This window comes from Coloeus monedula, assembly GCF_965178545.1.
Source record: "Coloeus monedula genome assembly, chromosome: 14".
In the NCBI taxonomy this organism is placed as follows: domain Eukaryota; kingdom Metazoa; phylum Chordata; class Aves; order Passeriformes; family Corvidae; genus Coloeus; species Coloeus monedula.
Genome location: NC_138794.1, coordinates 12,387,627 through 12,414,699, shown reverse-complemented (window position 1 = coordinate 12,414,699; position 27,073 = coordinate 12,387,627). Strand labels below are relative to the sequence as shown.

Here is a 27,073-nt window from a genome sequence, read left to right as displayed (position 1 = left end):
GATGCTGGAATAACGCCCCGGGATGTTGGGCTTGTTCCCCTGCTGGAGGCTGCCGTTCCCAAGACGTGCTGAGCGTTTTTCCACCGGCCTATGGGCGCATCCCGAGGGATCGGCGGGCTTTGGCAGCGCGGGGTGAGCGCTGGGAGGTGTGGATGGAGCAGCCCCGTCCTCCGTGTGCCGTGGGGGTCTCGGGGGTGACTGAGGAGCCTCAGAATTCCCGGGTTGGTTCGGTCCCTCGCCGTCCTGGTCTTCCCCGGTGCTGGCAGCCCAGGAGGCCCAGCGCGGTCCCTGTGCTCGGTGCTGTGCGGGTGATTCCAGCGGCATCCCGCGCCTGGCCGGGCCCTTCGCGGTGACATCTGCTGCGTGCCCGCTGCCGGGAACTTGGGGAAGCTGGAGCTGTCTCGTTCTGTAATTGACAGCAACGTGGAGCAAACAAAGCAGCCCTGGCTGCGCTTCCAGGCGAAAATGGGGCGAGCGGGAGCGGCGGGCGGGGAGTGCCGGACCGCAGCGGGGGCCCGGGGAGGGCTTTCCCCCTCTTTGGGGCCGCAGCATCCCCTGAAAGGCATCCCTGGCGCAGCATCCCCCCGCCAGGCATCCCGCAAGGCATCCCGCTAATTGCGGCGTGGTCGTGCCGGCATCTGGCTGAGGGTGGCTGGTCCTGAACAAACAAGTTTATCAGCTGACCTGTTTAGCGGTTGACTTGTGTTTATCTGCACACAATCAAGTAGACTGAAGTGCTTGAATTATTCATGCAGTGTCCTGCCCTCCAGACTTGACTGCTTGTGATTACATCTGCTCCAGACAAACATTGATGGATACTTCATCTTTAAGCAAAAGGGGATTGTCTGTCTGTGGGCTTATATAACAGATTATCTCTTCCACGCTGAATATTAAGTGTGTGCATATGTGGCTGCGTGTGGGGCTGGGGGTTTTTTTGCCTTCCCCCCCTCCTTTCTTCTCGTTTTGTTTCTCGTTAGGAAAAAAAATGGAGTTTCATAAACAACTCCATATGCAAGGAAATATTTAGGAAGTGACTCCCCAGTCGGTTGCAGTGAATCGCTCCTTACATCAGTCTTCCTGCTGAACTCAACTCCTTCCCCGGGCTCAGCTTTCCTAAACCCGACTCCAGTCAGGAGTTTTCTTTTGAAACCTCGGCAAAACTTTTTTTTCTTTTTTCTTTTTCTTTTTTTTTTTTTTTTTTTTTTTTTGTTCGGGTTAATTGATTTTTCCAAAAGAAACTTTGCTTCCCCTGTCGGCTGCACATTGTTTCTGTGCAGATCTCCGTGGATAATTGCCGAGAGCAATAACCATTCCAAAAGGAAAACTCATTTTGCGTGGGGAAACGGGACACCTCGGAGGACAGAACCTTTGTGCTGGCCTTTGATTTCTTGTTATGGCTGAGAACTCTCTACTGAAGCACTTCTTGTTTTCCTGCCTAATGCTTGGAACAAACCTAAAGCCCCCAACACTTCCAGGGAAGAGAGGCAGCTTTTTTTTTCCTGTGTGTTTCTAGAATATTCTAGGAACACAATATCCTTTCTGTCGTGCTCGTTAGCAAGGAGTGCCAGGTAATAATTTGCTAAATACTTCACAAGCCGAGTAATTTGTGAGCTGTGCTCTCAGGCCTCCCAAGGCAGAAGGGAATTCTGGACTCAGGGGGGGTCCTGGCTGTGTTTTGGGGGTCTCAGCGAGCTGTACCCCATTGCTGGTGGTAATTCCCTAATGAGGGGTTGTGTCCTGCCCCTCCGCACCCCCGCCCTGAATTTAATTCTCATCAGCCAGGCTCTCCACTTTGCTAATAACGATAGCAGCCACAAATAGCTTTCAACATGCCATTGACAGCCCGCTTGGAGAGAGCACTTGAAATAGTGGTAGACAGCTGAAAGTACCCATAATTGTGCGCCCGAGTGAGAACCACACTGCTCAAGGGCCTGATTTTCATGTGCTTAAAGAGACAATATCCTGGTTTCAACAAATGCTGCTGGTGCTTCACGCCTCGTGTGATTTACTCCTCCTCCTCCGCCAGGGAGGAGGGTTTGGGGGGGATCTGGAGCGCCCGGAGGGGGCTCTGGGGTGCAGACCCTTATGAAAATCGCTGCGGGGTGTGTGCAGAGGGAGCTGTGCTTGGGAGAGGAGGAGGGAGTTGGGGCCTTGCGAGTGGGAGCTGTGGGATAGTGCTGGTGCTGTGTTCCTGCATCCCATGGATGGGGCTCCCATCACCTTTGGCAGCCCCACCAACGCCATTTCCGGGCGTGTAGGGATGCAGTGTGCGTGTGTAGAGATGTATTTGTGCTTCCCCACGGAATGGTCACGTTCCTAAGGCTGCCAGAGTTCCAGGAACGTTTGGACAACGCTCTGAGCACAGGGTGGGATTGGTGGGGTGTCTGCAGGACCTTTGATAATTCTGGTGTTCCCTTCCACCTCTGGAGATTGCTGGAGTTAATGATAGAAATATGGATGTTTTGGGGTGTTTTCCTGGAGGAAGAAGGGCAGTGCTCTGTGTTCAGCACCTTCTCTCCATCCTTCATCCCGCTGCGTAAATCCAGGAGCGAGGGCAGGCTGGACTTGGGGCTGGTGGGGCCCAAAATCTGTTCTGAGGCTCCACCTGCCATGGCCTGGTGGGATTCCCTTCCCCACTGAGAATCTGTTCCATTTGGGGGACGGATTGAGGGGTGTGTGACACGTGCAGGGTGTTTGGGGTGTTCTCTGCAGGGCATTTGGGGTGCTGTGGGCAGGGTCTTGGGCATGCCCTTTGCAAGGTGTTTTGGGGTGCCTGTGCAAGGTTTTTTGGGATGCTCCCTGCAGAGCGATGCCTGTGGGGCTGGTTCCTGCAGGCAGCTCCATCTTCCCAGGAACAGGGAGCCCAGGAGGGGTCTGTGTCCAGTCCTGGGCCGTGCCGGGGTGCTGGGATCAGCCTGGGGGGTCACTCTGGGGCTGGGACATCCCTGCAGTCCCCATTTGCCTCATGGACATCCAAAGCTGAAACAATTTGGAACTGCCCAGAGCCCTGTCTGGGGGTGTCACCCCACCCCCTGGATCCAGCCTGGAGCTCTGCACTCCCAGATTTTGGGTCATTTTAAGGCTGCTCTGCCTCTCCCATGACTGACATCTGGGGGGTTATTTTTAAATTCCCTCTGGCCCATCCAGGTGTAGAGATGGGAGTGCAGGGAGCTGGAGCTGTTGGGCACTGCCAGCCCCAGCTATTTAACACCGAGCCGCTGCCGCTCCGAGCCCATCCCGGCTCCCGACGGGTGCCAGGAGCAGCTCCCTGTGTCCCCAAGTGCTTTGGATGCTGCTGGTGGCTCTGGCCATTTTAAGAGCAGGTGACAGGAGCCTCAGCTGGGGCCAAGCGGTCCCAGTGTTGATTTATCACCCGTGCAGATATTTTCTCTGGTTTCGCCCTCCCCACCGCTGAAACCCCACCCGGGAGGTTCTGGGCAGGGAGCAGGGCAGATTCTTGGCAGGGGCATGGAGTGAGGGGGGATTAGTTGGGATTTCAGGTTCTCCCGACTCCTTGCCCTTTTTAACAACCATCAGCACCCCTGTGCTGGGGGGAGTATCCCAGGATTGGCTCCCGTGGGTGTTGGGGTGGGTGGGAGCCTCTCCCCGTGCCCCCCTCCGGGCGTTTTACCCGCCCTGGTCCAGGGAAGACGCAGGGCAGCGGAAGGGGATGCGGAGCTCGGCATTGCCATGGCAACCCGCGGTGGGAAAGGAGGCTTTCCTTGGCAGGAGCAGCTCGGGGGCTCCGTGGCTCTGGGCGAGGTGATGAATGAGCCCCGTGAAGGGGAAGGTTTCGGGCATGGAGCCCTCCCCTGTTCCTGGCGTTCCAGAGGATCCCTTTCCCTCCCAGTTGAAGTTTTAATGGGGACAACTGGAGTTTAATGTGCCGGGGAATGGGAAAAGGGAAAGTGAGCAAATATTTAAAGACGATTGAATCTCGTGTTCACAGGAAACCTCATGGTTGTAAACATAATATTTTGGACATCCAATATCTCTGTGCTTGCCGGATCCCACGTGGGAAGTCTCTTTCTGTGTGGAACGGGGAGTTTGGCTTCACATCTTGCTTGGAAGTTTTGGATTTAAAGGTGGAAGCATCACTTGTGTGGTTGGTCAGGGCCGTCCGGGGAAAACCCAGCTTCTTCCCCTCCTGCTCCATGGAATCAGCCGGGCTGGATGCTGTGTTTTTCTCAGGGTGCAGCCGAGGGAAGCTGGTGCTGGCACTGCTGTTTTCCCCTCAAACACTGATCAGATTTGTTCTAGAACCCGGGAGCTGGCCGGGCAGCGCTCCCGGAGCCGCAGCCACGCTTGCTGCATCCCGAATCCAATGGCTGGAGCTGGAGGAATAAATCTTTAATGGAGCTGGAGCTAAATATAATCTGATCGAAGCGCCAGTGCCAAAAAGCCTGGAAGGAGCTTTTCCTGTGGCTGGGCACGGCAGTGGCACCATGGGTGGCCGGTGGCACATGTGGTGCCAGCCCAGCTGCTCCGGCCACGGCACCGGGGCTGAGCTTGGATTCGGCACTTGGAGCTCCCGGCCCGGTTCTGTGGGAGCAGAGGAGCTGTTGGGTGGTCTGTGAGTGTTGGGTGCTGAAAGCCTTGTGCTGGCCAGAGCCTGGCCCTGGGGACAGAGGTCACGATAGTGAAGTGTCACTGCAGCGATAGGACACAGGGAATGGCTTCCCGCTGCCAGAGGGCAGGGATAGGCGGGATAGTGGGAAGGAATCCTTCCCTGGGAGGGTGGTGGGACATTGGTTGCTATGACTGCCCCATTCCTGGAAGTGTCCAAAGCCAGGTTGGAGCAACCTGGGCTCCTGAAAGGTGCAGGGAGTGGAACTGGATGAGCTGTGAAGTCCCTTCCAACTGAACCACTCCAGGATTCCATGATCCCCCAGCTGCCTGCTGGATCCACACATCTTCACGCTCAGGGCCGTGACGATCCTGGTGACTTGGTGGCTGTGGCCGGGGTACCCGAGTCCAAGCTGTGGTCACTTCCAGCCATTCCTGCCTTGGCACGGTGTGCCAGCACGTTCCCTGCCTCTGGAATTGCTAAGAAAAGCATCAGGTGTAACCCAATCACCGGGAGTGCTTCTGGAGAAGAGGATGGCCAGGAATATTCCTGGGGCTTTGCAGCCCCTGGGGGGCTCTGTGGGTACCCCTTGGAGCAGGACCCGGAGCTCTGGGGTCTGTGGGGTGGTTCCCTGCATGGGGGTGACTCCAGGCTGGGGGAGATCAGGATATTCCCAGTGTCTCCCTGCTTATGGTGATGCTGGGAATGCTGGTTGTGCTCATTGGGTTGTTCCTGTAGCAAGAGCAGTGTGTCCCAGCCATCCCCAGCTCCTCACAGCAAGGACTGAGTGTCCATTGGGAATTTTCGTCCACACTGGGATATTTGGGGATTTTCCTTGAGAGCAGGTGGAGCCTGGGTTGGCTGGACTTAAAACCCAGAGGTGCTGTAGGACCTGTCCTGGGGAGCTGAGCTGTGGGATCAGGAGGGTGAAGCCTCGGGGTGGATTTGGGGTGATTTGGGGAGCACAGGGGGGCTCTGGGAGCAGGGGGTGGCTGTGGCTGTCCCGGGAAGGAGGCTCCTTGCCAGCAGGAGGCCGGAGCTCTCCCGGTTAATCACTTGTGTTATTGATAACGAGCTGCTGGGGCTGGCGGAAGGAATTTCGGGGCGTTTGATTCCGTGCCAGCGCTCGGCTCCGGCCATTGTTGTGGCGCTGGATCCTCGCGGCTGCTTGGCCGTGTTTGACTTGGAGCTGGAGCTGTTTTCACAGCTGCCTCGGCCAGGAGCAGCCGGAATTAACCCCTGGGAGCCGGGACACGGCCATCCCGCCAGGATCGTCCCTGGAGCTGGGACACGGCCATCCCGCCAGGATCGTCCCTGGAGCCGGGACACGGCCATCACGCTGGGAGCGTCCCAGGGATGGCACCCCTCCAGGTCATCCCTGCAGGAAAGCGTTATCCCCAGGGAATTGTTCCCACAGAGAGCACCTGGCAGGTGTTGGTGGGTCTGGGTTGTTTCTGGAGTGGGATGTGAGAGTGGCAGAGGGAATGCCACCCGTGGGCAGGGAGTGGAGCAGACCCCCAGCCCTGGTGGGGACTCAGCTCCCTGCACGGGGCAGGTGGCTCTGGCTTTGCCAAGGTTTCTTTTGGAGAAACCAAACACCCACCACAGCCCTGGTGGAGATGGAGAGGGCCACCAAACCCTGGATTTCCTGGGATCCGGCCTCTCTGGAGAGCAGCAGCTGCTCCCAGGTTGAGGAGCTGTGCCTGGCTACATTTTCTTGAAGTCCGGGCTGGTGTGACACTGCCAGGGCTGGTCCAGGACACTCATCCTGTGGTGGGAAGGCCATGGAAGTGTCCCAGGGAAGCACAGGAGGGGATCTGTGGGATGGGACAGGGAGAGGGGATGCACAGGAGGGGATCTGTGGGATGGGACAGGAGGGGCCAGCGCTGCTGCCAGGAAGCCTCGTGCCATCCCGTCCGTGGGAGGCTGGTGGGTGCTGACCGTTGCTTTTTCTTTTTCCCTTTTTCCAGACAGAAATTGCTAAAAGACTGAACACGATTTTAGCCCAGATCATGCCTTTTCTGTCACAAGAGGTAAGGACTTTTCCACACCCTCTTTGAGGGGATGCAGCTTCTCCCAGGGTTCCTCCTCGCACGCAGCACTGGGTCCCTTTGGGGTCTCTGGGGGTGTGAGAAATGGGGTTTAAATCCTGCCTGTGTGCTGGAAAACCCTTGGGATGGGCGGAGCTGGGCCCTGCAGGGGCTCTGCTCATCTGGGGGGCTGCACTGAGCCCAAAAGGCTGCGACGGGCTCCCCCTTTTCCCGGAGGAGCTGCTGCCTTGCCCCACAGAGCCAGGAGGTACCTCCAGGCTGCTGCAGCCAAAATAGGGCAAAAAAAAATCGGGAAAAATAGGCAAAATAGGGCCCAAAAGAAGGGGGACCATGTCTGTGGGGGTCCTGTGGCTGACCTGGCCCCTCTGTCCCCGCAGCACCAACAGCAGGTGGCCCAGGCTGTTGAACGTGCCAAGCAAGTGACAATGACGGAGTTGAATGCTATCATCGGGGTACGTGGACTTCCCAATCTGCCTCTCACCGTGTGTATTCCCCTTTTATTCCTATCATTTACCATATCCAGAGGCAACCCTGCACTCAGGAGGGCAAAGAGGGCGGCTCCCAGTCCCCAGCCATCCCAAAACACCAAAACTGCCCCAACCCCACAGCTCCTGGCTGTCCCAAAATCCCGAAACGGCCCCAATCCGGCACCCAGCAGGACAGGGCTGGGAGCTGCTGCCTCCCTGGCAGCTCTGGGATTCCAATTGGATGTTCCCCGTGGGGCTGGGGAGATTTGGGATGGGAGCCTCCCGCCGCCGCTGAGGCCAGGCTCGTCTCTGCCGGGCTGTTGGTGTGGAATGTGCTGTGCCCTTGGCGGAGTTGTTGTTCCATGCATTGACCCTTTCCCACACAGACTGAGGGGTTCTGATGGAAAATTAACAGCTTTAATTATTCCTTTAATTGCTGTCACTGTCTCAGTCCCGCAGCGAACCCCGGGACATCGGAATTCCCAATCCACGTCCTGGGCAGGTGGCTCCAGAGCTTCTCTGCCTTTGTTTCCCAGAAAATACTCACTTATAATTACTTTTATTTTTTAATAACTATTTGCTCTTCTTAAACTTCAGGGATCTTTATAATCCTCTGCATTTAACTTGTTTTTCCGTCCATTTTCCTGTATTTATGGGTGTCACCAAGTGTGGGATCGTGCTCCGGGCTCCTGCAGCCTTTGGGAATGAGGAAGCAGCCGGATCTCTCGTGGCGGGGCCGGTGGCACTCGGGAAGTGCCGTAGGAATGGGAGCTGGGTTTTGGGGTGACACTGCACCCTGCCATGCCCGGCCTCCTGCTGCTCCTCAGCCATACCATGTGGGCTTGGATGGAGCAGGGATGGAGCTGCTGGAGGAGCTGCTGGAAGCGGCAGCCCGGGGCCTGGGCAGCTGGAGCAGATATTGGAATTCAATTAAGGGGGATGAGCGAGGCCCGCGACCCCCATTCCCGAGGTAATTGCTTCCCTGGATCACAGCGAGGCCCTGCTGTCGTTAAGCAGCCAGCCCAGCTGTTTAATCGCTTCCCTGACGAACTTCCAGTGGGAATCATGGGCATCTCCTCCCGTGGTGGCTGGGCAGGGAGGGACACGGTGGTGGCAGCGGCTGATCAGTGATCCCATGGCTTTCCGTGGCTTGTCCAGGAGGGCAGAGCTCAGCCCAGAGGTGTGGAGCTGGTTTAGGTGGTGGGTCTGTGCTCCTGCACCTGCTCCAGTGCTTCCCAGAGCAGAAAATCCAGAGGATTTGGTGGTTTTTTCCTCCCCTCTGTGCACACTGTGGATTGTTACTGCAGGGTTGCTGCTGGCAGGAGGTGGTGGTGGTTCCATGGCCTCCCATGGCTCGTAGAGACGGTTCCAGGCTCATCCTGGAGCATGGAGCTGGTTTGGATGGCAGCTGCAGCCCCTGAGCCCCCAAGTGCAGAGGATTTGGTGTTTTGCCCTGCCCTCAGCAGGTTGTTTCTGTAGGGCTGCTCACGTGGGCACATCCCTGGCTTGGTTTGCTCAGTGCCGGGCGTGTCCCGGTGTCCCTGGGGAGCCATCGCTGGGCGGCTCCGCTGTTCCCAGCCTGCCCCAACACCCCGGTGCAGGAGCTGCAACACCCAACCCTCCCCAAAGGGTGTAAAGCTCTTTTTTTTTGCCCCTTTTGAGGTCAAGAACCGGTAATTTTATGCATCTGGGCCATTGTCTCGCAGCTCCCGCGCTCGAGGCTCGGCTGAAATGGAGCCTTGATTTGGTTGTAGCCCTGGAAATGATTTCCCTGGAAATGATTAAACTCCGTCACTAAATTTAACGCCGGCACTGAACTGAAGTGCTGAACCATTAAATCGGGAACAAAGGCATGGAGCTTGATGGACATAATCCAATTAAAGCCACTCCGCCACCAGACACTCCTTGCCAGCCTTCCTCCCAAATTTGGAACCTCTTCCCATCTCCCCATCCCTGTCTGGCACCGCTGAGGGACCCCAGGAGCGACGGCTCGGAGGCCGCTGCCGGAGTCACCCCGGGCTGGGTTTGCAGGATTGTCATCCACAGCCTCCTGTTGTCCTGGGATATCGGGGACATCACTCCCTGAGGAGCCCTATTGATGCTGGAATTCCATGGGAGCCCCAGAGGAGCATCCTGAGGGATCTGAGGTGTGGATGGGCTCAGTTGCTCCAGGAGGGTCCGTGATCCTGGAATGCTGCTCCAAATCCTTGTGCTGTGTGTGTCACCTGGCCGCCAGGACCTGGCTCCCTGTGCAGGGGGATTTGGGGTTCCCAAGGAGCCTCCCCGTCCCTGGAATGCTGCAGCAAACTCTCAGCCAGTGGTGTTCAAACACAGGGTTGGGATAGGGATGGGAGGGAAGGGAAGGGACGTTTCCAGCAGAGGACACTCGGAGCAAACAGGATCTCTGTGCCACCGAGTGCCAGCTGGGGTTTGTCCCCCTCGTGGAGTCTCCAGGATGTTATTCCCGAGGGATGTGCAGCGGCTGCTCCAAGGGGTGACACCAACATGCGGAGTGACGGGAAGGATGGTGAAAAGGCAGCCTGGGAATGCCCAGCACCACCCCAGGATCTGCTCCTTGGCTCATCCTCCTCTCCTTGCCGTGGGAATGATCCAGCTGGGACGTGGATGGAGCTCTGCAGCCCTGCTTTGGGATCTTGGCTACCCCCGGGGACACAGGGACGAGGCTTCAGGACATCCCACATGGATTCTGCTTTCTGCTTCCCGCTGCCAGAGGGGAGAAAACCAAAACCACCCTGAGATGTTGTGTTGGGCCCCCAGGGATGTTGTGTCCCGGCCTTGGTTCCCACATCCTGTGCGGGGCCGTTCCTGCAGCTCACCGAGCCCATGGATGGATTTATCTGTTGGCAGCCTAAAAACCAGGAAGAAATCCCAGTTTTCGGCTCTGCTGGAGCCACTCCGGGTGCTGATTCTTCTCCTCTGGGTGCTGCTGTCTCGCTCGTGGTGGGGCTGTGCTGTCCCCTGGGCTATCCCAGGGCTGGGATTCCCATCGACATCCCGGGAATGGAGTGCTGCCGTTGCACGAGGCCACATCCCTTTTTTGGGTGGAAAACTCGTGGGATGAGTTACAGCGTGCAGCTGTTTCTGGAAGCTGGAGATTGCTGAGGATAAAACATTGGATCTTGGTGTATTCCAGGGATGGGCACCACTGGAGAGCTCCCAGGACAGGAATGTGGGAATGGTTGGAGGTGCTGGAGAACCACGAGGGGCCATTCTCTGGGATGATGCTCTGCTACAATGGCCAGCCCTGCCTCTCCCTCAGATGGGTGGAAATCCCGGGAAACTGGAATGGGAAGAGCCAGGGATCTGTTCTGCTTGTTTTGGTGCCGGAGGAGTGGTCCTGGCACTGCGTGGCAGGAGCTGCTGAGGCTCTGACCTTGTTCCCCTCAGCCCTAGCTCTGCTCCACGTCCTGCTTTGGGGACACTCCTGGAATGGCCATCCTGAGGATGCTTCCCATCCTGCTGGCAGAACCAGCTCCTGCTTTTTGAGGGCACAGGGATTTATGGATTTTCTGCAACAGAGGCCTAAAGGCCTTCTCTGTCTGGGATCTCGGAGCTGCCTGGAGGGAGCTGCTTTCATGGATCTCCTGTGCCTGCGGCTCCTGCCTGGAATCTCATCCTGGATGGGGATTTCCCTCTCCATCCCACAAGGATGAGAAAGCAGCTCTGGAAGGGGTGGGTGACCCAGCCAGGGCCTGCTCCATCCTGCTGTGTCCGTGGAGTGGGACAGGACATCGCCCCTGCTGCTGCCCAGAATGGCCCCTTCCATCGGGAATGGGCGGGAGCTGTTCCCCCAAAACTTGGACTTGGTGTGGGGAAACTTATTGTGGAATTCTGGAATGGTTTGTGTTGGAAGGACCTTAAAGCCCATCCAGTGCCACCCCTGCCATGGGCAGGGACACCTCCCTCTGTCCCAGGTGCTCCAAGCCCCGTCCAGCCTGGCCTTGGACACTTCCAGGGATCCAGGGGCACCTGGGTGCATCTTCTGCAGCTCTTGGGAAGACGTGCCAGGAGTTTCCTTGTTGGGAACACTGATGGAGCCCTCCATGCCTGGGGGTGTCCATTGGGCTGGGCCTTGTGCCAGCAGCTCCTGCTGTCCATCCCTGCCCCTCGGAGTGCCCCGGAGAAACCCTGAGCCAAGCTGCTTGTGGGGACCCGGAGGGCTCTGCTGCAGCCCGGGTGTCCCCTCGTTCCGGGTGTCCCCTCGTTCCGGGTGTCCCTAGCCTGTGATTCCCATTGCGATCAGATGCCCAAATGTGGCTTCCCTGGGAGTTGTGGGATGCTGCTGGAGGGGCCATGGCTGCAGGCAGGAGGGTCCCAGGCAGGAGCACCAGCTCCAAACCCTCCTGGCTGGAGCAGGGGTGGCCTGGGGACTCTCAGAAGTGGCTCCTTGGATTGCAGCTGGTTTTCTTCCAAGGTTGTGTTTGAACTAGGGAATGTGTCCGGTTTTCCCTTCCTTTCCCCATTGCCGCAGTTCAGCTTTTTCCAGCTGAACTGGAGCAGGCGGTGACTCTCCATAGCTGGATGAGTGCTGGGAGGGCTGGGATTCACTCCCAGAAAAACCTGGGAGCAGCTGGGGGGCTTTCTGCCATCCCAGCTGGGCTGCAGCTCCAGGGAATGTGGGGATTTATGTCCAGCCCCATGGTGGGAATGGAGGATCCTGCAGGACTTGCCCATGCCTGGCAATGTCGGAAGGGGTTGGGAGCAGAAGGATCCTGGGATGGGACCAGGACATTGTGTGGAATTTCCTTCTCCCCATGAAGCTGCTCCCGAGCAAATGAACAGGACTTCCCTGTCCTGAGCTGTCTGGGAGGCTCCTGGGTGCTGGAATTTTCTCTCCCTGACTGGTTTAGCAGCTGCCCTGCAGCCACGGAGTCTCTCTGCTTCCTGAGTGGGATTCCTGGATGGGTTTTTTTTCCTTTTACTACAAACTAACCATGTCCACAGGGATGAGTGTTCCGGGAATGCAGGGTTATCCCAGCAGGTGTGCCGTGCGTGCTGTGTCCTGGGGACTGTCCCTGGACACCTCTGTCCTGCTGCTAACGGGGCTTCTCCTTGCAGGCATCCAGTGGGGCCGCTCCCGGGAGCATCCCCCGGGAATGTCCCTTCCCGGCGCCGCCCCCGATCCCCGCTCCCGCGCCCCCTCCCCGGCTCACTGGTGCTTTCATTGCAGCAGCAGCAGCTCCAGGCCCAGCACCTCTCCCACGCCGCCCACGGGCCCCCGGTCCAGCTGCCGCCGCATCCCTCGGGGCTCCAGCCGCCTGGAATTCCGCCAGTCACCGGCACCAGCTCGGGGCTGCTGGCACTCGGTGCCCTGGGCAGCCAGGCCCACCTGGCAGTCAAGGACGAGAAGAACCACCACGACCTGGACCACAGAGGTGAGAGGGGCCGCTGCTGCTGGAGCTGCACAGTCCCGGGGTGGTTCGGGTGGAAGGGAGAGAAACGTTATCCAGGGCAGGGACACCTTCCGCTGTCCCAGGGTGCTCCAGGCTGGCCTTGGGCACTGCCAGGGATCCAGGGGCAGCCACAGCTGCTCTGGGCACCCTGTGCCAGGGCCTCACACCCTCACAGGGAGAAATTCCTTCCCTATAGCCAATCCATCCCTGCCCTCTGGCAGCAGGAAGCCATTCCCTGTGCCCCGTCCCTCCATCCCTTGTCCCCAGTCCCTTTCCAGCTCTCCTGGAGCCCCTTTAGGCCCTGGAAGGGGCTCTGAGCTCTCCCTGGAGCCTTCCCTTCTCCAGGTGAACATTCCCAGCTCTCCCAGCCTGGCTCCAGAGGGTTTCCAGCCCTCAGAGCAGCTCTGGGGCCTCCTCTGGAATTGCTCCAGCAGCTCCAGGTCCCTCTGATGTTGGGGGAACACCCTGGTCCAGTCATGGCTCATTTCCCACCACCCTATCCCTCGGGTCAGCTGCATTCAGACCATGGGATTGCACTTTTAGGGATGCAGAATTCCCTGAATGATGCTCAGCCTTTGGTGGAGCCTGGCTGCAGTTCCTGTGCCCTTGTTCAGCTGTGCCTTAATGGGAAAGCAGCCTTCATCCTCCTCTTCCTCGTCACCATCAGAGCCTTCCTGTGCTCAGGGATCCAGCTCTGGGCACCAGGAACTTGGTGGTTTTTCCCATTATGAGGGATCCGACCATTTTTCAGAGGACCAAAGGATCTGTGATTGCAGGTGCAAGCCAGCAGTGTTCAGCATTGTCCTGGCAGATCCCCCTGTCCACCAGCACAGGAGGGTTTGGGATATTTCCCCTCTGTGTTCCCGTTGGCAGGGCAGGTTCCCACAGCCTCTCCAGGCTGTTGGGCTCTGCTGGGGGATTTGGGGTGGGGAAAAAAAAAGCAGTGAGACAAAACTATTGGTAGGAGTTAGCCAGTTCCATTCCTTTTCCTGCATGGATTCAGATGACCAGAGATTCCAGGGAAGACAGGGTTGTTTGGGGACAAATGAATGGCTGAGCCATACCTTGGATGTGGAGCTGTGCACTCAGGACTGGTGGGTGGCTTCAGGAACAGGCACCTGAGGCTGCTGCCATTCCCTTTGGAGTCAGGGCATTTCCAGCTGTAAAATGTTTGGCTGGATAACTCACATGGACAGGAAGGAAGGGACAGGAATTGGATGGGAGAGATGGATGGAGGGAGATTTTAAAGCCAGACAGGTCTTGAGTTTAAGGGCTTTGAGTTAAGAGCATGAGGAGGTCCTGGGTTTATTTTTCTGGTTTAAGACTTACCCTAACTTGCTTTATTTTCCTGTCTCTTTATTTTGGCTGTCCCCTCCCCTCTGCCCCGGCATCTCCTGAAGAGCGAGACTCAAGTGCAGTAAGTCCCATTCCTTCCTTTTGCTCCCACTTTCTGGTGGCCGCTCGGCTGAGTTTTATTTATCCTTGAAAAACCCACCTGGTGGCTGGGAGCTCCAGGGCTGCCTTTGGCACAGGCATTACTAAATAATAAACCAGGCAATACAATTCCTCATCCTGCCTGGAAGAGCTGTGCTGGGATGAGTGGAGTCACCTTCTCCGTGGTGGTTTGGAAATTGGATTTCAAGCCTTGTGTTGGTGGCAGAGCCTTGGGAAATTCCGTCATTTTGACTGAATGAGCGCGGTCAGACCCGGAATCCTTGGGTGGTCAGGGAAGCTGGTTTATTCCTGGTCACTCTCCCATTATCTGGGGTCATTTCATCTGGGATGGGTTTGGTTATTACTCTGTGTTAAGCAGGACTTGGAAGCTCAAGCAGTTCCTAACCAGGGAAATCCCTGGATTTTGGAGGGCTCTGACACTCCGGAGGCTGCCCGTGGGTGATGGATTCTCTGGGAGTGGGGATGGAGGGGATATTGGGGGTGGCAGGAGCCAGGCGTGGGCTGCCCTGCTGGTGGAATGGGGCTGAGCCAGAACCTCCCACCCCGGTGTGCAGGGAAGATGGGACGTGGAAGGGATTTCTCTGTGGAAAGGGCTGTTAAATGTCGGAAGGGGCAGCCCAGGGAGGCAGTGGAGGTGTCCAAGGAAGGCCTGGATGTGTCCCTCAGCGCTCTGCGCTGGTGACAAGGTGGGGCTGGCTCCCAGGTCACACTCGGTGATCCCAGAGGTCTTTCCCAAGCCCAGCATTCCGTGTGAAAAGCTGCCAGGACAAAGCCCGGCTGAGCTGCGGCTCTGCAGCGATTTCCTGCCAGCCCCGAGCCCACAAACGGCCCTTTGGAGAGCGGGGAAGGGAAGTGCTCTGCGAGGGGGGAGGCAGAGGGGAATTGGGCATCATTAACCCGCTCCTCCGGCGGGCAGGGGGCCGTCGGAGCCGGGCAGCTTCCCAATCCATAAACTGTGAGCCGGGGTATTCCCCGTGGAGGTTTAATGTGTGCGATAATCAGCGTTAGTCATTCATATTTTCCCCAGCCTTTGCCTGTGCAATAAAAAATATTTAGTTCCTTGGCAGTGGGCCAGGAGCGGGGCTGAATGGATCGATGCCTCTAAATGCCTGACATGATTCTCTGGGAGCTGCGAGGGTTTTCAGCATGACTGCCTGGGAAGAAAGAGCTCCGTGTTATCCAAAGCTGCTTAGTGGGGACCGAGCAGAAACATGAACTGCTTTGGTTCTCCCTTTCAGCCGGGGAAGAAAGGCGGGCGCAGCTCAGCAACGGCGCTGCTTAGCGGGGCTGGCAGGCTCGGGAGCGGGGAGTGCTCCTACTGCTGCTCCCAGGGGCTGTGCTGGGGCGGGGGTGTGGGACCGGGGCCGTGCTGAGGGAGATGCGGGATCAGCCCTGTGCTGAGGGCAGTGCGGGACCGGGGCCGTGCTGAGGGAGATGCGGGATCAGCCCTGTGCTGAGGGCGGTGCGGGATCGGGGCTGTGCTGAGGGCGGTGCGGGATCGGGGCTGTGCTGAGGGCAGTGCGGGATCGGGGCTGTGCTGAGGGCGGTGCGGGATCAGCCCTGTGCTGAGGGCGGTGCGGGATCGGGGCTGTGCTGAGGGCGGTGCGGGATCGGGGCTGTGCTGAGGGCAGTGCGGGATCGGGGCTGTGCTGAGGGCGGTGCGGGATCAGCCCTGTGCTGAGGGCGGTGCGGGATCGGGGCTGTGCTGAGGGCAGTGCGGGATCGGGGCCGTGCTGAGGGCAGTGCGGGATCGGGGCTGTGCTGAGAGTGATGCGGGATCAGCCCTGTGCTGAGGGCGGTGCGGGATCGGGGCCGTGCTGAGGGCGGTGCGGGATCGGGGCTGTGCTGAGGGCAGTGCGGGATCAGCCCTGTGCTGAGGGCAGTGCGGGATCGGGGCCGTGCTGAGGGCGGTGCGGGATCAGCCCTGTGCTGAGGGCAGTGCGGGATCGGGGCTGTGCTGAGAGTGATGCGGGATCAGCCCTGTGCTGAGGGCAGTGCAGGATCGGGGCTGTGCTGAGGGCGGTGCGGGATCGGGGCCGTGCTGAGGGCAATGCAGAACTGGGACCAGGCATCCTCCTCATTGTGCTGCCATGTTTGCTTCCAGCATTTCCTGGGAATGCGGGCATCTCCTGGGCTTTGCTGCTTGAAGCAAGGGCAGAATTCCCCCTGTGCCACAGGCACAGACTCTGCCATTCCTGGTCACGTGGGTTTTCCGGGACATTTTGTGGCTGTCCTTTGGCTCCAGGGCCAGGATGCAGCCGTTCCTTTGCTCCTCCTGCATGCGGCTCCCCTGGGCTCTGGAGCTTTCCTGGGGATGCCAGCATGTCCTGGGCTTCGCTGCTTGAAGCAAGGACAGAATTCCCCCGAGCAGAGCTGTGCCACGGGCGCTGGGCTCTGCCGTTCCCAGCACTGAGTGTTTTCCTGGATGTTTTTATAAACAACCCCCTCCTGCATTTTCCTGCTGTTGCAGCAAAGGGGCTCACGTGTCCCTGGGCATCCTCAGAGCATTCCCAGGGCCCTCAGCGAGGCTGGTGTTGGATCTTGTCCCCTGGATCCTGTGGCATGGCAGGGACTACGGGGTCTCATCCCACTGCGGGGACACGGCTGCGTGTGTGTGTCCCCTTGGGACCTGCTGCTCGTGGAGTCCTGTTTCCTTCTGTTCCCCCTTCAAAGCTTTTCCCATCTCCACAGAATAATTCCGTGTCCCCCTCGGAGAGCCTGCGGGCCAGCGAGAAGCACCGGAGCTCCACGGATTACAGCATTGACTCCAAGAAGCGGAAAGCGGAGGAGAAGGACAGCATGAGCCGATATGTGAGTGACAGGGACGGGCTGCAGTGGCCACGGGGACACCTTGGGGCAGGATTTGGGGGGAGAAAGTGGGATGTGGGTGATATTTTCCAGACGTGGTGTGGGTGAGCTGGGGCATAGAAACCATGGAATCATTCAGGCTGGAAAAGCCCTTTGAGACCATGGAGTCCAGCCATCCCCCAGCACTGCCAAGGCCACCATAATCCATGTCCCCAAGTGCCACGTCCGCTCCCCTGACTGACTCCATCCCTGCCCTGGGCAGCCCCTTCCAATGCCTGACCACTTTTTCCATGAAGCAATTGTCCCTGATCTCCAGCCTGAGTGTCCTTAGGCTGCTCTTGGGGTGGTTTGGCTCCTCAGGGGGTGGATCCCCCCCAGTTTTTGGAGCTTTCTGCGGGGTGTGACACATTTTCTGTTCCAGGACAGCGATGGTGACAAGAGCGATGACCTGGTGGTCGATGTCTCCAACGAGGTGAGCCCTGGGTGGCTCGCGGTGTGGGTTTGGGATGTGGGAAGCGATTTCTTAGGGGCTTCCCAACACCGGCCTGAAGGAGGAGCTGGAGGGAGCCCTTCCCACTGTGGGAGTTCCAATGCTTTTCCCATCCCACAGGACCCTGCCACCCCCCGGGTGAGCCCAGCCCATTCCCCCCCGGAGAACGGCCTGGACAAAGCCCGTGGGCTGAAGAAGGGGGATGCTCCCAACAGCCCGGCCTCGGTGGCCTCCTCCAGCAGCACTCCCTCCTCCAAGACCAAGGACCTGGGCCACGTATGTCTCTTCTGTGGGGTCACCGGGGCGGGGACTCTGGATCCCGGCAGTTTGAGCTCATCCCGTATTTTCCATCCCTTCTCTCCCCAGAACGACAAATCCTCCACGCCTGGCCTCAAGTCCAACACTCCGACGCCCAGGAACGACGCTCCCACCCCGGGCACCAGCAGCACCCCGGGGCTGCGGCCCATGCCCGGCAAACCCAGCGGCATGGACCCCCTGGGTGGGTACCGGTGTCACCGCGGTGTCACCACTGTCCCCAGCACAGCTTCAGCTCGTCCCTGTCAGTGGGATGGGGAGGGGGGATCAGGTTTCTGGGGACCTAATCCAGGTGATGGCATGAGGAGGGAGGTCCAGTCACAGGGTGAGCAGGACTGGGATGAAGGGACACAGCCTCAAGCTGGGCCAGAGGAAGTCCAGCTTGGACATCAGCAGGAATTTGTTCATGGAAGGGGTGGTCAGGCCTTGGGAGGGGCTGCCCAGGCCATCTCTGGAGGTGCCCAGGCAAGGCCTGGACATGGCATTCAGTGCTCTGGGCTGGGGACAAGGTGGTGCTGGGTCAGGGATTGGACTCTTGTGGCGTGGGGTGTTTCTGTGTCCTGGCCCTGCCCGTGTCCTGGCCCTGCCCGTGTTCTGGCCCTGCCCGTGTTCTGGCCCTGCCCATGCTCCGTGCCCTGCCCATGTCCCGGCCCTGCCCATGTCCCAGCCCTGCCCATGCTCTGTGCCCTGCCCGTGTCCCAGCCCTGCCCATGCTCCGCGCCCTGCCCGTGTCCCGGCCCTGCCCATGCTGTGTGCCCTGCCCATGCTGTGTGCCCTGCCCATGCTGTGTGCCCTGCCCATGCTCCGCGCCCTGCCCATGCTCCGCGCCCTGCCCGTGTCCCGGCCCTGCCCATGCTCTGTGCCCTGCCCATGCTCTGTGCCCTGCCCATGCTGTGTGCCCTGCCCATGCTCTGTGCCCTGCCCATGCTCCGCGCCCTGCCCGTGTCCCGGCCCTGCCCATGCTGTGTGCCCTGCCCATGCTCCGCGCCCTGCCCATGCTCCGCGCCCTGCCCGTGTCCCGGCCCTGCCCATGCTCTGTGCCCTGCCCATGTCCCAGCCCTGCCCATGCTCTGTGCCCTGCCCATGTCCCGGCCCTGCCCATGTCCCAGCCCTGCCCATGCTCTGTGCCCTGCCCGTGTCCCGGCCCTGCCCGTGTCCCAGCCCTGCCCATGCTCTGTGCCCTGCCCATGCTCTGTGCCCTGCCTGTGTCCCGGCCCTGCCTGTGTCCCGGCCCTGCCTGTGTCCCGGCCCTGCCTGTGTCCCAGCCCTGCCCATGCTCTGTGCCCTGCCCATGCTCTGTGCCCTGCCCGTGTCCCAGCCCTGCCCATGCTCTGTGCCCTGCCCATGCTCTGTGCCCTGCCCGTGTCCCAGCCCTGCCCATGCTCTGTGCCCTGCCCATGCTCTGTGCCCTGCCCGTGTCCCAGCCCTGCCCATGCTCTGTGCCCTGCCCATGCTCTGTGCCCTGCCCGTGTCCCAGCCCTGCCCATGCTCTGTGCCCTGCCCATGCTCTGTGCCCTGCCCGTGTCCCGGCCCTGCCCATGCTCTGTGCCCTGCCCGTGTCCCGGCCCTGCCCGTGTCCCGGCCCTGCCCATGCTCCGTGCCCTGACCGTGTCCGTCTCTCCGCAGCCTCGGCCCTGCGGACGCCCATCTCCATCGCGGGCTCCTACGCAGCGCCCTTTGCCATGATGGGGCACCATGAGATGAACGGGTCCCTGACGAGCCCCGGCGCCTACGCGGGGCTGCACAACCTCCCCCCGCAGATGAGCGCAGCCGCCGCTGCCGCCGCCGCCTACGGCCGGTCACCAATGGTGAGCTTTGGAGCTGTACGTAGCACTTTTAGCTCCTTTCTCGCTGGGGGGAGGGCTTGGGGGGCTTTGGGGGGCTGGGAGGTTGAGGCTCCTTCTCAAAGCCAGCTGTAGTTTGAAATGGCCACCATTGAAGGGGGGGTGGAGATGCTTCCTCAGGGATGACATGGATGTGCCACTGGATCGGGGTTTCTCCTTCCCTTTCCTCAGCCCCTTACCTATTGTTTGGCCCCCTTCTCATTCCTCTCACTAAACTCCTGTTTTAAGGCAAAACAAAGAGTCAAGCGCTGCCATTGGTGCTGCGCCCAACGTGGCTGATCCCATCCCTGGGGGCTTGGGAATAACATGGGGAGAGGGAGTGTGTCCAGCCTGGTTCCTGCAGACCCAAGACCTTTGGCTGTTTCCCCTTCCTGCCAGGGGGAAATACCGATTGGCTTTGAGCAGCAAGGGAAAAGTACCCCAAAGTCCCCAGGGGGCCATGGATGGGAAGCTGTGTGCTGTTCCCAGCCCCAGTCTGGCCTCACCCGTGTCCGTGCATCTCTTGGCAGGTCGGGTTTGACCCACACCCCGCCATGCGAGCCCCGGGCCTACCCTCCAGCCTGGCGTCCATCCCCGGAGGGAAACCGTAAGCCCCGCTTGGATTTCTGTGGGATCAGAGGGGATGAGTGGCCGGGAGGGAGACGAGGGAGGGCTTCAGCCAGGGCTGGCGCTGGGGACACGATGTGACAGCGGGCTGTCCCCACGAGCTCTGTCCCTGGAGATGAGCCCTTTCCCACCCTGGTAGGGCCTACTCGTTCCACGTGAGCGCGGACGGGCAGATGCAGCCGGTGCCGTTTCCCCACGACGCGCTGGCGGGGCCCGGCATCCCGCGGCACGCGCGGCAGATCAACACGCTGAGCCACGGCGAGGTGGTGTGCGCCGTCACCATCAGCAACCCCACCCGCCACGTCTACACCGGCGGCAAGGGCTGCGTCAAGATCTGGGACATCAGCCAGCCCGGCAGCAAGAGCCCCATCTCCCAGCTGGACTGCCTGGTGAGGGGCTGGCTGTGGCCGGAGCTGGGGTGCGGCTGCTGCTGTCCCCAGTGCTGTGTCCCCTCCTCCACCCACTTCTAATGGCATTCATCACCTTCTCCCCATTAACATCAACATCTCTTCCCCACATCGCCATCTATGTTTCCTCTTTCCCCCATTGCCCTCCCTTTCCTCTTCCCCCCTTAACATCCTGTCTCTCTTTTTCCCCATTACCAACTCTTTGTCCTCCATTATTGTCTTTTTCCTCTTCCCTGTTTCCTCTTCCCATTATCTCTCTTTTCCCCCCTTAAATGTCCCTCTTCCTCCTCCCACTGTCAACATCCCTTTTCCTCTTTCCCCATCCTTTGCCCTCTTTCTCTCTTCCCCCTGCGCACTCCCTTTCCTCTTCCGTCTCAACATCCCTTCTCCTCTCCCGCTTTAACACCCCTTCCCTCTACCCTCTTCCCCATCCATCACCATCTCCCCACTCCTCAACTCCTCCCTCCCGTCCCCCACGGCCCCTCACCGTCCCTTCTGTCCCCAGAACAGGGATAACTACATCCGCTCCTGCAAGCTGCTGCCGGACGGCCGCACGCTGATCGTGGGGGGCGAGGCCAGCACTTTGACCATCTGGGACCTGGCGTCGCCCACGCCGCGCATCAAGGCCGAGCTGACGTCGTCGGCGCCCGCGTGCTACGCGCTGGCCATCAGCCCCGACGCCAAGGTGTGCTTCTCGTGCTGCAGCGACGGCAACATCGCCGTGTGGGACCTGCACAACCAGACCCTCGTCAGGTGAGCCCCCAGCCGGTGTCCTGCTGGGGGGTTGGGTGTGAGGACCTTGGGGATCGTGGGCTGGGGTGGGAAGGGCCTTAAAGGTCATTTGTACCCTGTCACATCCCTTTTCCTCTTCCTTTTGTCAGCAAAGGACTGACTTTTCCTCTTTTCCCCATCATGGTCCCTTTTCCTCTTCCTCCATTGATGTCCCTTTTCCTCTTTCCCCACCCCATTTCCCTCTCTTTCCTCTTTCCCCCATTGACATCCCTTTCCTCTTTTCCTTGGGCATGGACGCCTTCCAGTCTCCCCAGTGGCTGCAAGCCCCATCCAACCCAGCCTTGAACATTCCAGGGATGGGGCAGCCACAGTTCCTCTGGGCTGGTGCCAGGAACTCCCTCTGGTGATGCTGCACCATCTCCTGGTGCTCATCCCTAAACCAGCCCAACCCTTGGCCAGGCTGGTGCTCCTCAGCACAGGATGCTCCCGGATGGATTTCCAGGAATCTTTGGTGTGGATGAGCCACGTAAACATAGTCTCTGAGCACCTTGAACCCAACTCCATGCTTTTCCTAGCCACTCCCCTTGCAGAATTCCATCATTTTTTCTGCTCCCAAGGCAATTCCAAGGCCACACGGACGGGGCCAGCTGCATAGACATCTCCCACGATGGTACCAAGTTGTGGACGGGGGGCCTGGACAACACGGTGCGTTCCTGGGACCTACGGGAAGGGCGGCAGCTGCAGCAGCACGACTTCACCTCCCAGGTACCGCCCCGGGAACGGGCTGGCACAGGATTTATCCCCATGGAAAACAGGGAGTCCCGCTCGGCCGCTGGCTCGTGCCCACTGCAGGAAGGGGCTTTTCCTGTGGGGAAAAGGGCTCTGTGATCTCCGAGTGTGGCTGTTCCCGCTGGTTTCGGTGTGACCCGGGACTGCTGGAACTGTGGGGCTCCCTGGATCTTGTTCCAGCTCCTGCAGGATTAGGCTGCCGTTAGGGAAGTAGCTCTTCCCATGGGATGCCTGTGGATGTGACAGGGTTCTCGGGGTGCCCTGAGGGTGGGATGGGAGCAGGGATCAGGATCCTGCCACCTCCAGCAGGGCCTCCCTGATCCGGAGGGGCCAAGCTGGAACCTTAAGTCCGTTCTGCAAGGGCAGCAATATCCATGGGGATGGAGCCATCCAAACCTATGGATGTGCCTCTCCCAGCCTGCTCCGTCCATCTGGGACTGGCCAGCAATGGCTGGATCCCAGAATGGTTGGGTTGGGAGGCACCTTGAGGACCTCTCATCCCAACCTTCCACGGAGTGCTGTGGGCAGAGCAGGCGGTGAATTCCCACTGATGTCCCTGTATCCCGCTTCCCGCTGCAGATCTTTTCCCTGGGATACTGCCCGACGGGCGAGTGGCTGGCGGTGGGCATGGAGAGCAGCAACGTGGAGGTGCTGCACCACACCAAGCCCGACAAGTACCAGCTGCACCTGCACGAGAGCTGCGTCCTCTCCCTCAAATTCGCCTACTGCGGTAAGCAGCTCCCACCTGGAGCTCCGGCAGGGATGGGGATCATGGAATCGTGGAATGGTTTAGGCTGGGAGAGACCTCAAAGCTCTCCCATTCTGCCCCCTTGGGACAGCTCCCAATAGACCCCCCCAGACCCCCCGCTCATGGATGGGGATCGTGGAATCATGGAATATTTGGGGTTGGAAGGAACCTTAAAGCTCATCCCATTCCACCCCCTTGGGACAGCTCCCACTATCCCAGGTTGCTCCAAGCCCTGTCCAGCCTGGCCTTGGACACTTCCAGGGATCGGAAACAGGGATGCCCACGAACTGCAGGAAGGGACGGTGCTCAGTGCAGTGGTGGGGGGGCTGAGCGTGGATAATTCCAGCAGGATCCAGCCCATGGATGCTGCACTTGGGGTTTATCCCCATAAACCCATCCTGGCTGTCCTGCAGACAGCCCCGGGCACCGCCGGGGGTGGGAAGCAGCACCTGGATCATCCCAGCAGAGCGGGGCTGGGCAGGACTCCCCAGGGAACCTCCAGGTTTTCCCACTTCTCCCAAATCCCTGAGGTTAAGCAGCCTGTGGGGCAGGGAAAGGTCAGCCCTGGGATCTGTGGGGCAGGGAGGTGGCACCGGCAGCGTTCGGCTGCTGATCCCGATTTCCCGGCACAGGGAAGTGGTTTGTGAGCACGGGGAAGGACAACCTGCTCAACGCCTGGAGGACGCCCTACGGAGCGAGCATCTTCCAGGTAGGAGACCTCGGGAAGGGCGCGGGATGGGGGCTTCTCCCAGATTCCCATTCCACGTTATCCTGGAGAGAGGGGAGATGCTCTGGGATGGCCGGGTCGGTATCAGGGTGAGGGATGTGGTGATGCCCCCAGCGTGGATGCTGCTGGGAGATCCTGGAAACCCAGCCTGATGGATTTTTCCCCCTCCTGCTTTTCCCAGTCCAAGGAATCCTCGTCCGTGCTGAGCTGTGACATCTCCGCGGATGACAAGTACATCGTCACGGGCTCTGGGGACAAGAAGGCCACAGTCTACGAGGTCATCTACTGAGCCTGGGATTTCCGGACGGGCCGGCAGCTCCCGGCCCCGGCAGCACTCGGGAATGCTCTGGGAATGCCGAGGGGAGGCCCCGGGCCCGGCCCAGCTCCGCCTGGCATCGCTCCGCCCGGCATCCGCCACACTCGGATTTATTTGGAGATCAGCAACTCTGGCACACATGGAAGCCCTAAACGGATTTTTATTTGGTTTTAGGGTTTTGGGGTTTCTTTGGATTTTTTTTTTTTTTTTGGTTTTTTTTTTTTGGTTTTCCGGTTCTTTCCGTCTGGCTTTGGTGGCACTATCAAGGACTCCTTTTTTATTGGGACTTTTTTTTTGTGCATCCCGCATAAGACTTGTGAAAAATGTAAATACTGGACTAGGAAATAGCGTGGGAAGGGGGGACCCTCCCGGTACACTTAGCTGTGTATTTTTGTCTGCTGTAATTGTATTCCACTGATGGTTTTGGTGGTGGCAATTTTATTCTGGGGGTTTTTTGGTTGGTTTTTGGGTTTTTTTTGGTTGGTTGTTTTTTTTTTTTTTTCCCCCTTTTCCCACCCCCTCTGGAAGTGTCCGTGGGGACTTTGCCATCCAGGCTGAGCAGAGATGTCCACTGGTGAAAAGTTGTTCCTCCTGTCGTGCGTTGTGTGTTAGTGATGGTGGGGAATCGCTCGGATCCTCAGCTACTGACGGGACATCGACACAATCACCTTGGGGTTTGTTTTTTATAGATGGATTTATGGATTTATCCTTATTTTTTTTCCGTGCTTGGATGTTTGAAGAAAAGGGGAAGCCCACGCAAGCCCTTCTTGGTCTTCGGACAGAAGCAAATGAGGAGTGATTTCAAAGAAAGCTTAGAAAATTCAGCTCAGGGAGCCACGAAAGATAATAGCAAACTTATGTGTTTTGTATTCAAATGAAAGTAAAGAATTAGAATTGATAACCTTGAAAAAAAAAAAAAAGACAAAAAAAAAATACAGTTTTTTTTTAAAAGCAAAAAAGTTTACTAACAAGTAGGGTTTGTGTGTGGTGGGGGGGCTGCTTGTGGTCCTTGTGGGCTTTATGGTCTTGTGTCTTCTGGTTTTATGGAGCAACTCCCTCCCCCCACAGGCCTTTTGTACTAAAGGGTTCCGAAAAGGACAAAAAAAAAAAAAGAAAAAAAAAAAAGAGACAAAAAACCCACGAAGACCTAACGGGAAAATAAAAGTATTTGTGTAGCAGCAGTGCTCACCTGTGTTGTAGCACACGGCAGAGGATTTTTATACCGCATTTTTATGGATTATTTTTGGCGAGTTGGATCTGGTCCAAAAGGAGAAAAAAAAAAGTTTAGGGTTGAGGGGAGAATGGTTTGGAGAGGAGGATGGAGAGGTGGGACCTGGAATTGCAGCCCTCCCAGGAGCTTCCATCCCATCCCTCAGGGATCCATCCCATCCCTCCAGCTGCTCCCGGGGCAGACAGAGGAGCTGGGCTGGGAAGGAGGAGGGATCTCCTGGGAACTCCTGGTTTTCCCGTCAAAACGAGAGGGTTCGGAGCTGAAATGAGGGAATGTTCCAGGCCCAGGGTGGCTCGGTGGGAGGATGGGATCAGTTTGGGGCATTGATGATCCAAGAAAGGAAAAGCTGAGGTCTCTAAAGCTGCTTTTAGGGAAAGGCATTTTGGGGTGGTTTGGCTCAGATTGATGGCTCTGCCCCTGGCCCTGGGGCCAGCAGAGCCTTGGAGGGGTCCAGGGATGTCCCAGGGGTGTTTTGGGGTCGGTCTTGGGATCTGTGGGGGCAGCTCTGCCCCTTTCTGCACCCTGACCCTGGGCACAGCATTCCCGGCTCCGTGGCCTTCGGAGCATCCTGCTCTGCACAGATGGGCTGTGTTGGGAAGGGCTGGGGGGCTCTGCCCTGTCCCTGGGGTCACCCCCAGCTCGTGTCCCCCAGGCTCCCAGGGCTGCAGCTGGGCTGCTTCGTTTTCCTCCCCGAATGGCAGGACTGAGGTGCAGGAATTGCATGTTGCGGAGCTGGTGGAGCTCCCGGAGCCAGGCTCTCGACTTCACACCAAAGTATGTAGCAGAATCTGTACAGCTGTTAATAACTACCACTGGTTTTTGTAAAAAAGGGCCAAAAAGCGAAAAAAAAAGAATAAAAAGTCAATGTACTGAAGCTCAACCGCAAGCAAAGTGTCTCTGAACCCTCTGATCCACGGAATTTCACGGAGGTGGGGGGAAAGGCAGGAGCAGGGGAGGGTTGGGGTGCACAGGACACCCGTGACAGGGATCCCCGAGCTGGGGGGTGATGCTGGAGCGGGGATGGAGCCCAGGATGGATGGGAGGAGTTCTCATCCCTCGGCCTCTCCCCCATCCCGTGGGATGGGCTCATTCCAAACCACTTCCCTCCCTTTCCCAGCTCCAAGGCAGCACCCAGCAGCTTTAGTTCTGCTCCTGCCAGGATTTGGGGATGCAGGGAAAGGGCTGGGATTGGGGCACCCTGCCCGCGGGGTGCCTCAGGACCGGGATCAGGCAGCTCCCGAGCCCCGGGATGCGAGCCCCGGCATTCCCGAGCTGCCGGCCCGGCACCCTGCTGGAGACAAAGCCGTGCCGTGAGCTAGGACAGCTGTAGGGTCCTGCGGGGCTCCCGTGATGGATTGGACACGACAGGACCTGCTGCCAGGGAGGGATAAAGGGCGGCAGCGGCGCTCTGCCCGCTCGGCTTCCCGGTAATGGGCAGGGCAGCGCTCGGGTTGCGTTTCCCCGGGGCTGGAGGCTGCACGCCGCCAGGGGCTGACGCAGGGGACCATTAGAAGATAGGAATTGCAAGGAATCCTTTGTTGGAAGATTGGGAGAGCGAAGGGAAGGGGAAGGGACCCCCAGGACCCCCCGCGCCACCCCTTCGGCACCTGAGCGGCTCTGGCCACGCTTCCAACCCTTCCCAGGAAACTGCTGCCCTTGGCAGTCCATGGGGTTGGACTCCGGCTTTTCCAAGTGCTGGGGGAGGGGTGTTGGGCTCTCCCATTCCCATTTGTGTCAGCCAGCTCCCAGATTTTGTAATTCAGTCATTCCCAGCCCCCACGCTGGATTTTCAAATGATAAATTCATGAGGGCTTTTTAAAGGTGCTGTCGGGTCAGGCTTGGCCCACGCTGCCAGGCCAGGAAGGCAGAGCTGGAAACGGCTGGAAAACCGAGCGGGAACTGATTCCCCCAAGAGCCTGAGGATGTGAAGGTGGCACCTTCTGTGGCATTGCCCACTTTTTGTGTATGATTTCCTTCCGTGAGCGTGGAATTCCTGCACGGAAGGGCTCCCACGGAGCAGGCAGGGATTTGATCCTGGAGCATCAGAACCGCTTTTCCCATGCTGGGTCTCTGTCCCTGAAGGGAGCACTGGGAAAGGGGCAGGGG

At 58.9% G+C, this 27,073-nt stretch overlaps 1 protein-coding gene across 12 annotated transcripts in view; it reads left to right on the top strand.

The window, feature by feature from the left end:
• The window catches only part of TLE3 (TLE family member 3, transcriptional corepressor), a 29,179-nt gene extending 3,408 nt beyond the window's left edge, over positions 1 to 25,771 (top strand). For 2 of the 12 annotated variants that reach the window (XM_082290845.1, XM_082290841.1), the window contains exons 6-20: positions 6,538 to 6,600; positions 6,996 to 7,100; positions 12,277 to 12,481; positions 13,900 to 13,916; positions 16,646 to 16,765; positions 17,184 to 17,234; positions 17,373 to 17,751; positions 19,194 to 19,375; positions 19,921 to 19,997; positions 20,157 to 20,406; positions 20,930 to 21,177; positions 21,774 to 21,921; positions 22,525 to 22,675; positions 23,326 to 23,402; positions 23,602 to 25,771. In XM_082290845.1, the coding sequence (XP_082146971.1) occupies positions 6,538 to 6,600; positions 6,996 to 7,100; positions 12,277 to 12,481; positions 13,900 to 13,916; positions 16,646 to 16,765; positions 17,184 to 17,234; positions 17,373 to 17,751; positions 19,194 to 19,375; positions 19,921 to 19,997; positions 20,157 to 20,406; positions 20,930 to 21,177; positions 21,774 to 21,921; positions 22,525 to 22,675; positions 23,326 to 23,402; positions 23,602 to 23,709 (2,181 nt within the window). In that variant the 3' untranslated portion in view covers positions 23,710 to 25,771. Of the gene's footprint in view, positions 1 to 6,537; positions 6,601 to 6,995; positions 7,101 to 12,276; positions 12,482 to 13,899; positions 13,917 to 16,645; positions 16,766 to 17,183; positions 17,235 to 17,372; positions 17,752 to 19,193; positions 19,391 to 19,920; positions 19,998 to 20,156; positions 20,407 to 20,929; positions 21,178 to 21,773; positions 21,922 to 22,524; positions 22,676 to 23,325; positions 23,403 to 23,601 lie in introns of all 12 variants that reach the window. The other 10 variants (XM_082290844.1, XM_082290851.1, XM_082290850.1 and 7 more) reach the window with 10 other exon arrangements.
• Positions 25,772 to 27,073: the final 1,302 nt, after the last annotated feature.